The sequence below is a fragment of the Engraulis encrasicolus genome, chromosome 23, assembly GCF_034702125.1.
Source record: "Engraulis encrasicolus isolate BLACKSEA-1 chromosome 23, IST_EnEncr_1.0, whole genome shotgun sequence".
Taxonomy (NCBI): Eukaryota; Metazoa; Chordata; class Actinopteri; order Clupeiformes; family Engraulidae; genus Engraulis; species Engraulis encrasicolus.
The window spans coordinates 43,178,595-43,188,391 of NC_085879.1; the positions used below are offsets into that span (position 1 = coordinate 43,178,595).

Sequence of the window (9,797 nt, forward strand, 5' to 3'; positions counted from 1 at the left end):
GAAATCACCTTTGGAGTAGAAGATTAAATTGAAATAGAAATAATTTAAATGTAGTATTTTATCTCAATTTTTTTTTTGCCCCCCAAGAAACATTGAGATTTGGGAAAAACGCTGCTTATCAATTAATCGTAAGTCGATCCATAAGGCTATCAACTAATGATTAATGAATTAGTCGATAATTTGCATCCCTACTGTGAACTGTGATTGGATTATTTCCCTTACCTAGGATTTGATCGGCAACCAGATAAGTTTGCTTCTTCATTCTGTACTTTTATTACCCCCATGATGAAATTGACGCTGTAGTGAACAGGAGAAGCTGGCTGCTACTCTTGGTGAGCAGTAGCATGCAGAGATTATTTAAGTATATAGAGATATGCCAATGTAATAGGTTGCTATGGGCATCTAACATGACCAGGTTCCGGTCTGCCTAAAGGGGCGTGTCATAATACTCCTAGCATTGAATAGAACAGTCCTTAGGTCTGCCTAGGTCTGCCTAAAGGGGGATTCCCCCCCCCCTTCCCCTTGCAATAATAGAACCCGGAAACAATGGGCCAATGGAACCTCTCTCACTCTACTCTCTCTGGTAGCATGCATGGGTGCATGGCACAGCACAACACCTGTTTCCCACACAAGGATCGGAGACATTACAGTTTTTCTCGATTGCCTACACACAATTTTCGGAATCGGTCTTCGAATTCTCAAAACTCTACACACAAATCTCCAAACCTCACATACAACGGGCCAAACTCTTCACTACCTCTGAAAAATGCACGTCTTGTCTCAAAACAATGTACTCTCTTCTAAAAACCTCATTTTGTCGTCAAATGACACACACAGACAGTCACTACAATACACATTTGCAGACCCATTAAAACACTGTTGGGCACAGGGTAAAACTAATTTCTCCCAGTAACTTGTGTTTTTTTTGTTCTGGATTGCATGGATACTGTGACATAAGTTGGAAAAACTTCATTCCCACAACACACAAACAGAAACAGAAAGATTTGTATGTCTTTTTCACAAAAACAACACAAAGATAAACCCCACTGCCTATTTGGCAGTACAAAAAACCATTACATTACTGTATAGCCTATTACAGTACTATGAAAAAAAACTCTATACTCAACTTGAAACACAGTAGAAACTTATTTTCTTCAGTGTTCTACTTACTGTATTACGTAAAGAGGGTATTTTTCTGTAGTAAAATACTGAAATATTGTTTTTAGACTCGGAGTATACAGACGTGTATATATTTTACATATTTTTCTGACATTTCAGTATTGCACTAATTTATGTAAAATATTGGGTAACCACATGAAAGTTATGTCTTGTATAACATATTTTTGAGTTCAAAAACTAAACAAATGGGTTTTCTCCTTGTATCCACTCATTTTTCATCAATATGACATGCAATGTGTGTCCTTATGGGGTGATGATTTCAGATTGTAAACCGGTATGAAGAGAGTTTGCCCATGTGATGAGGAAGTGAACATAGTATGGCAGTTGATTGTAGTGTTGTGAATGACAGTGTGTTCCATGAGAAACCCAGTGTTTTTCTTTATGAAAATTGAGTGTAATCCAGAGAATTGTGTGTAATGGTGTGAAAAGAGTGTGTTTTAAAACTGGAATTTGAGTGTTAAAGGGACAGTTTGGTCAATTTCAACATGCAGTTGTAATGCTCACACTACCCTGGACTTGTCAGTGCCTGAGATTTTTTTTTCTTCTTCTTCAGCCGTTTCCGAGATCCTGGTCATTGTAATGGGGGCAGCTCTTTGTTTACATTTCAAAAAAACATTTTTTATTTATTCCCAAAAACATCCAAAAGGTTATAAAACATCAGCAGACAACTAGCAAACAGCAGTACCTTTTGGGAAAATATTTGGAGTTGGCCTATGTTTCATTTTTTAAAAATGTAAACAAATGCTGCCCCCACTAGAATTGCTCATATCTCGGAAAGGGCTGAGCCGAAAAATGTGGCATCACCAGGTACTGACAAGTCAAGGGTAGCGTGAGCAATACAACTGCATGTTGAAATTGACCAAACTGTCCCTTTAAGTAGGAATTGTGTTTAGTGTTCAGTGACATTGGTTAGGGGAGTTGGGAAATGGGTGAGATGTTCCGAGAATTGTGTGTGAAGTACCAGAACTTGTGTGGAGGCAATCGAGAAAAACTGTAACGATTTTGTTGTTGACATTGGACAAAATGCCTTTAGGGACGTGTTCATGGATATGTTTTGCCTACTGCTGTGAAGTCCCGTTTTGTGTGTGCAAAGATTAGTTGCGCAATAACTTAGACTGTGCACAAGGAAGTAACGTGCACTTCTGGAGGCGAAAATATGTGTTTGATTGGTTGATACAATTGCAGGGGGAGGTGGCAGAGCAGGAGAGACATGTCTAGTAGCCTACGCCAATTTCATATTGGTCCCCGTGAAAAAGCACAAGATTCTGAAACGGTGCATCATTCATAACAGCCTAAATCCATTCCATGTTGATTTTGGCCGATACCGGCCTTGGTTTAGCTTACAATAGCTCGGCAATGAAAGCACCTATAGACAAGCGGTTTTCACGCACTAAGAGGTGAAAGTCTCACCTTTCAAACGAGCCATAACATGTTTCAGTGGCCCTATCACACAATACAAATAACACCTAAAAATGGTTTAGAAGGCTGGGAGTCTACGACATGATTCTGAAAACACAGCTGGTAGTCAATGTGTTAAGACCAGAAATGGAAGGAGAGATAGGGGGTGGGGGAGAGGAGAGAAGAGAAGAGAAGAGAAGAGAAGAGAAGAGAAGAGAAGAGAAGAGAAGAGAAGAGAAGAGAAGAGCGGAGAAGAGAAGAGAAGAGAAGAGAAGAGAAGAGAAGGGAGGAGAGGAGAGGAGAGAAGGGAGAAGAGAAGAGAAGAGAAGAGAAGAGAAGAGAAGAGAAGAGAAGAGGAGAGGAGGGGAGGAAGGGAGAAGAGAAGAGAAGAGAAGAGAAGAGAAGAGAAGAGAAGAGAAGAGAAGAGAAGAGAAGGGAAGGGAAAAGAGAAGAGAAGAGAAGAGAAGAGAAGAGAAGAGAAGAGAAGAGAAGAGAAGAGAAGAGAAGGGAGAAGAGAAGAGAAGAGAAGAGAAGAGAAGAGAAGAGAAGAGAAGAGAAGAGAAGAGAAGAGAAGAGAAGAGAAGAGAAGAGAAGAGAAGAGAAGAGAAGGGAAAAGAGAAGAGAAGAGAAGAGAAGAGAAGAGAAGAGAAGAGAAGAGAAGAGAAGAGAAGAGAAGAGAAGAGAAGAGAAGGGAAAAGAGAAGAGAAGAGAAGAGAAGAGACCTGATGCCGAGGAGCTGGCCAGTGAATTTTCCAATGCAGATGAAGTTTGTCATGGTGAAGGCCACCATCCCTCGCAGCCTCTTGGGGGCGCTCTCGGACAGGTACAGGCCGTGCACCAGCATGGCTGCCCCTTTATGGAACACATACAGACAGATACAGTGAGGGTATATAATATGTTTTCGGTCACATTTTTTGTCTGTCTGTCTGTCTGTCTGTCTGTCTGTGTTTGTTTGTTTGGTTGTCAGCAGGATAACTGAACAAGTTGTGAATAGATTTTGGAACGGAGTTGTTGGAAATGACAATGGAGATTCTTCACCATTGAGGTATAGGACCAATTTTCACATTCCAGCTTCTAACTCCACAAAAAAATTGGGTGTAACATTGTCAAATGCTCCATCAAACAACTTCCTTTTCAGAGGTCTGCACTCTCTGAGAGCATTTCTAGTTAACCTTGTTATTAATCTTGAAAAATAAAACAAATGAAGAGAAAACACACCAAGTGGTGTGTGCCTCAGTAGCTAACCTGCGTTGATGCCATAGATAAACCTAGCCGCCATGATCATCTCGAAGGACACGGCCGTCTTGCTCAGCACCATCATCACGGCCGCCGCGATCGCCAGCAGGTTGTTCAGCAGCAGGCATTTCTTCCTGGTCAGATGCATGATGGGAGAGGTAAAGCAGACCGTGAGCCAAAGTCAACATTCAGCAGCGGAATACTGTTGCCTGGTGAGGTGGGAATGTTGTGACAACGGATATTCCGGAATATTGGGGCATGTGGAGATGCATGTGGAGATCAGTAAGTAAGAATCTAGAGCCTGTATGCCCTTTACTTGGGACGTTAAAGGGACACTGTGCAGAAAATGGTCAAAAAAGGTACTGCAACTATGCTGCTTATTGAAATTGATCTTTACATGGACGTTTACTAAGTCATACACAAATATTTTCTAGTATGGTCCAATTGCAGTCATTTTTGCAGCTAAAAATGGCTATTTTTGGAAATTCAAAATGGCGGACTATGGAGAAGATCCCCCTTTTCATGTATGAAAAGTGCAATTTTTCCAGTCATAATGAATACTTAGAATTTGATGGTGGTGGTAAGTATTCATGAAAAAGGTAACATTAGTGAATGGGCAGCATGAATTCTGGAAATAAACAACTAAAAATCTCACACAGTGTCCCTTTAAATTATTCACTTTGAGAAGTGCAAGGAGAATTCCTGCCAATTCCGACATTCAGTTGTATTGCTCAAGCTACAGTTGCATTACACAAGCTTCTGAGTTGTCAGTACATATACAGTACAGTATAGTACATAATTATATATATATATATACAGGTGTGTACAAGTATACTGCCGTACGGAGGCAAACTGCAGTAACTACACATTTTGTCAAAATTGAGTTAATACTAAAAATGGTCTTTAAAACACCTCCTTTATCTTGTGACAAAGCCTTAAAGGGGCACTGTGTGAGATTTTCAGTTGTTCATTTCTGGAATTCATGCTGCCCACTCACTAATGTTACCTTTTTCATGAATACTTACCACCACCATCAAATTCTAAGTATTCATTATGACTGGAAAAATTGCACTTTTCATACATGAAAAGGGGGATCTTCTCCATGGTTCGCCATTTTGAATTTCCTAAAATAGCCATTTTTAGCTGCAAAAATGACTGTAATTGGACCATACTAGAAAATATTTGTTTATTACTTAGTAAACGTTCATGTAAAGATCAAATTTGGCAATACGGAGCCTAATTTCAATTAGCAGCATAGTTGCAGTACCTTTTTTGACCATTTCCTGCACAGTGTCCCTTTAATGGTACAAATGTGCCCCGTTTTAGAGACATTGCTATGTCAAATTTGAAGGAACTACAATTCCCAACCTAATACCAAGGCGTTTGAAAGCCTTTTTCTCAGTTCCAATGTCAGCATAGTTACTGAACTTTGCCTTTGTAGAACAGTATAGGCTACACAGGTACTGTATGTATACGTAAGTACAGTATGCATTTACGTAGACCTACGTAGGTGAGTTTAGTTGCCTGCCATACATGTCCACCCATCTCCCAGTACTGTGTACAGTGCACCCATCAGCCCTTAGTGGTTGTGTTCATCGTCATACAGCACAGTACATTTTTATATGAAGAGTTCAGATGCAAAACCCCCTAACTCCATTTCTGAAGACCTGCACTTCTATATTTTTAGAGAACCCCGTTGTTGGTTTGGTTTACATTTATTTACTTGATAATACATATAAATAGCTATATTACATAAATAAAATTTAAAAAATATGAAATTTTGATAGCTTTGTATTAAATAAAAATGAATTAAGATTATTTTCTGAAAAGGCACTTAGGGGGTTTTGCATCTGAACTCTTTATATATAGTATTTATAGGTGTATTACCTGCCATATTTGTCCACCAGCCGCCTAGTGCTGTGAACACCAATCAGCCCTCCAATAGAGAATATTGACACCACAAAGGACCAGATGATTGACAGTTGCCATGACGGCAGGTTGAGGCCGTACCGCTCCGTACAGGTGACGTTAATCAGCTCCCTGATGTACTGAACACAGGTGAACACATTGCATAACATACATTACACTTAGCTGACGCTTTTATACATGTTTTTTTTTGTTTGTTTATGAACACGGCGTTTTGAGGAGGGGCAAGACATTGGCAGCCAACCACATGAGCTAATTTTTTGACCAACAGCAGTTTCCAACAATCAGTAGGGGTCAATGGACATATCACATGGCCTAGGCTACTATCAATGGCCTGTTTATGGGTGGTTGACATGACGCCCTGTTTTTACGTAACATTAGTTAAAAACCTACAAAATTGATATTTTTCCTCTTGAAAACAAATGTAAATGAAAGAAGATGTGGTACATCATGTTTCATATTAGTCTTAGATGAGAAGAAACATTTTTGTTCAGATTCATGGAAAGGTTTATATGTCAAATGTCCTGTGGTGTGACTGTAACATTAATACAACCTGGAATATATACAGCTATAAAATAAACCAACAACATTTTGAATCATTTATAAAGCATTTGGCATGATTGCATAAATATTAACCTTATAGGCTATTCAAAAATATGAATGTGAAAAAAGTCAATACAGTAATAATAACTACAAGTTCAATTTCGTAACACAAATTGCGTCCTGCGGGGTGACATGTAAGTCAGGTTTGTGGACAGGCAGCTGCAAGGCCAACTACAAGGGTCTTAAAGACAGGCTCCTAACCAGTTATACCTCAGTTATTGGAGAGTGGTGTGGAAGTTTAAGGTGACTATTAACCTCTTAATATGTCTACATATTCCATTGTTTCTGTCACACAATGCTTAGGTTCATTTATGGTGTCCCATGGTGTGACTGCTCTTATGGAAGGAAAAAAAGTTTTTTTATGAGTGAAAACACATATTAAGGTTAAACACAATATCATTATCTAGTTAGCATGAGCTCGGAGGTCAGTCACGAATACAAAAGGATTAAAATGGCCACAATGCAGTGAATTTCCTGTGGTGTGACTACATGTCCTGTGGTGTGACATGCTTAGACATTGTGTTACTCAATCCTTACTTATTTTTCATGCATCATGCAAGGATATAAGGATACCAGGAGATTTATTTGTCACATTCACACAATTATTACAAGTAATACAGTGAAACCATGCAGTGAAATCACAGTTGTCTGCCTGTACGATGCATAGGCGTGTGTGGGTGGGGGTGGGGGTGCGGGTGGGTAGTAGTGTATGTGTGGGGTGGGGGTTAAAGGAACAATAGCAGAAAGAGCATTGGGGATATGTTTGTATGGAATATTAATAATTTTATTAGCCTAGAAATCTAGACGCCCCTAGCGACCGCAAATTGAATTTGCTCCCGGGGGCAGCTTTTTGCTGCACGGGTCTGGCTCGCTAGGCTATCATTTTATTGTATCTTACAGAAATGTCACACCAATGATGTCACACCGCAGGACACATTTTCCCAAAAATGGCAAAAATTAGGCGAAATTCCACGGACCACTGACATCCCTATTTTTTTCCAATTTTTCCACCCATTTTTTCAGGAATTGGAATACATTTCCTCCTTTAAGTGTGTTACGGCCTTAAACATCAACCACCCTGATACATTATGTTTTACGACTGTTGCTGACGACGTCCAGGTTCAGAATCCTGAGGAACAACCGCACTAGAGTTCCATAAAAGGCCATTGGCTTGACCTCTACCTCTGTTTTGGGTCCTCGTGTTGTACTGTAATGATTATACTACTATACATGCCTGTGCACATTATACAGCTGAGGGCTGACTGCCAACTACACCTGACCACAGCCTGACCACCAGCTGACTGTCAATCAGCTGTGCAGGCAACCATTACAGTACATATTCTGACAGTATTTTAACCTGTTAAGACAAGGCATACATTTGCTGTAACCAGAATGGCAATGACCAAGTCGTAGTAGGCCTACTAGTGCATTGCTAAAGGCCCTGTGTTATATCATAATATTGTAATACTATGGTAGGCTACTTAACTTTTCAATGACTATTACAGCATCCCACTGGAGGTACGGTGTGCATTAATCAAATGGGCTACCTTTTGCAAGAAGATCTAGGCCTATAATTGAAACATTCCCATCCACAGTAGGCCTATATTATTCTGTCTTTTGAAAGCAGTGTTGATTTGGCCTACCGTTAGACAGTGTGAAAACACCCTGGCTAATGGCATGGCAAGTTTACATGACACAAAACGTTTCTCATAATAAAATAACAAAAAAGTAGAATACTCATCATCATCGTAACTTTATGCTTTAACAGAAAACCTGATTTGCTGTTGTGAAATGAAATCACCCAACCCAAACGTTTAATTGCGACCAGTTAGAAAACACAGAGAAGACAGTGCTGTTTCTTTTACGCAATTCAAGACATCTACTGCTCCACAAAGTTCAGAAGTCATATACTTACTGTGGACGGCGAGTTCAGGACAGATATTTGAAAACCGAACTGGAAGGTGCCACCGATGCCAGTGATGAAAATAGCCGCAGTGAGGAGAGGACATCGCAGCTGACAACATATGAATTAAATGTCAACAAACGCAGTTCAATAGCCAAGGCCTGCTCGAATTATGTTCACAAACACTCTGTACGCTACACTCGAACTTCTCTCGAGACCGTGTTTAAACCAGCGAACCATCTGGACTCCAAAGTGATTTTTGTAATAGGCCTACTGCGTTTTGCAATGGTAAGAAAGATAGGCTATTTTATAAACTGGCTCAACATGCTTTGTTGTCGTGCGTTAGTGCACAGACGCGCGTAAACAATAAGGCCTTTGTCGTTTTAGATTATTAACGCGATAGCCTACCAAGCCAGAAGTTACAATTGGGCACTTACCAGTTGGGTGAGGGCAGAGGCCATCCTGAGGGCGACCCGTGCCGCTGCTGCCGGTGGTGGTGTGGTGTGAGAGTCAGTGTAGCGGTAGCTCCCACCCTCTCTCTCTCTCACACACACACACACACACACACACACACCCACACTCACACTTTCACCTTTCACTGTCGTATTTCACTGGCTATTTCATCACGCAGAAGGAGCTCCAAATACTAATCCAGAAGGTAAGGAGTTCGCCCGCCCGCCGGGCGGCATCAGCCGGTTTCATTTCGCTGGTGGGAACGTAGCAGCGGGAGTGGAGTGAGTTGGCACTAGATGGCGACAGCCTGGCTACCAGTGGCTAAAGAGGGCCTGCTTCATTTAAATCAGAGTAGGGCCTAGGCCTAGGGGTGCCATGGGGAAATTCACCAGAACAAAACAAAAGAATAGGCCTAGATCATTCTTGGGTGACTTGAAAGTATAATGTTGAGCATCAAAATGACCACATTAATGTTCGGATCATAATTCCATAGGCCTATATATTGGTCAATCTCCTCACATACTTCTACCAAATCATGCACAACATAGGCCTATGTATTGACACATCCCTAGAAAATTGCAAAAATGGTGCACAAAAACATGTACCATGTGCAGTCGATTGCATTAGGGTAAAGGAACAGTCCACCTCATTTCAGATAGTTACTCATGGTAAAATGTGAGAATACATATTTTTTTCTCTCTACGTTTGCATTGCCTTGTTTAACAGTATAGATTAAGTATAGCAATGGAGTCTATGGAATGACCATCATCAAATATACTTATAAACCTCTTAACAATCAATGTAACATTCACCAAAACAGCTATTAAACTTGTCCAGTGATCACTTGTGGCTTGATGCTAATGGTTCCATCCATTTACAGTTATGAATGAATAATAAATGAATATGAATATTAATATAGCCTACCTTTATTCCCCCAGGGGGAATTTGTTTTGCGTTTTGGGAACACTTGAACATACAGACAATTATTAAAAAACAAACAAAACATACAAAATATTCAAATAAAAATAGAAAGTCCCGGCAGAATAGAAATAATTAAATTAAATTAAAAATCATATATACATTCAGTATATTAACCCCT

General features: G+C 40.1%; 2 protein-coding genes across 2 annotated transcripts in view; both read right to left on the bottom strand.

The window, feature by feature from the left end:
* LOC134440023 (solute carrier family 2, facilitated glucose transporter member 9-like) overlaps positions 1-3,961 on the bottom strand; it is a 15,293-nt gene extending 11,332 nt beyond the window's left edge. The window contains exons 1-2 of the mRNA XM_063189950.1: positions 3,823-3,961; positions 3,300-3,429 (exon numbers count right to left, since the gene is read on the bottom strand). Of these exons, the coding sequence (XP_063046020.1) occupies positions 3,300-3,429; positions 3,823-3,961 (269 nt within the window). The remainder of the gene's footprint in view (positions 1-3,299; positions 3,430-3,822) is intronic.
* Positions 3,962-5,696: 1,735 nt separating this feature from the next.
* Positions 5,697-8,747, bottom strand: LOC134440024 (solute carrier family 2, facilitated glucose transporter member 11-like). Its single transcript, XM_063189951.1, has 3 exons — positions 8,683-8,747; positions 8,258-8,356; positions 5,697-5,861 (listed from the first exon to the last, which is right to left on the bottom strand). Exons 1-3 carry the CDS (start codon positions 8,704-8,706, stop codon positions 5,697-5,699), a joined length of 288 nt encoding a protein of 95 aa, XP_063046021.1. The 5' UTR covers positions 8,707-8,747.
* Positions 8,748-9,797: the final 1,050 nt, after the last annotated feature.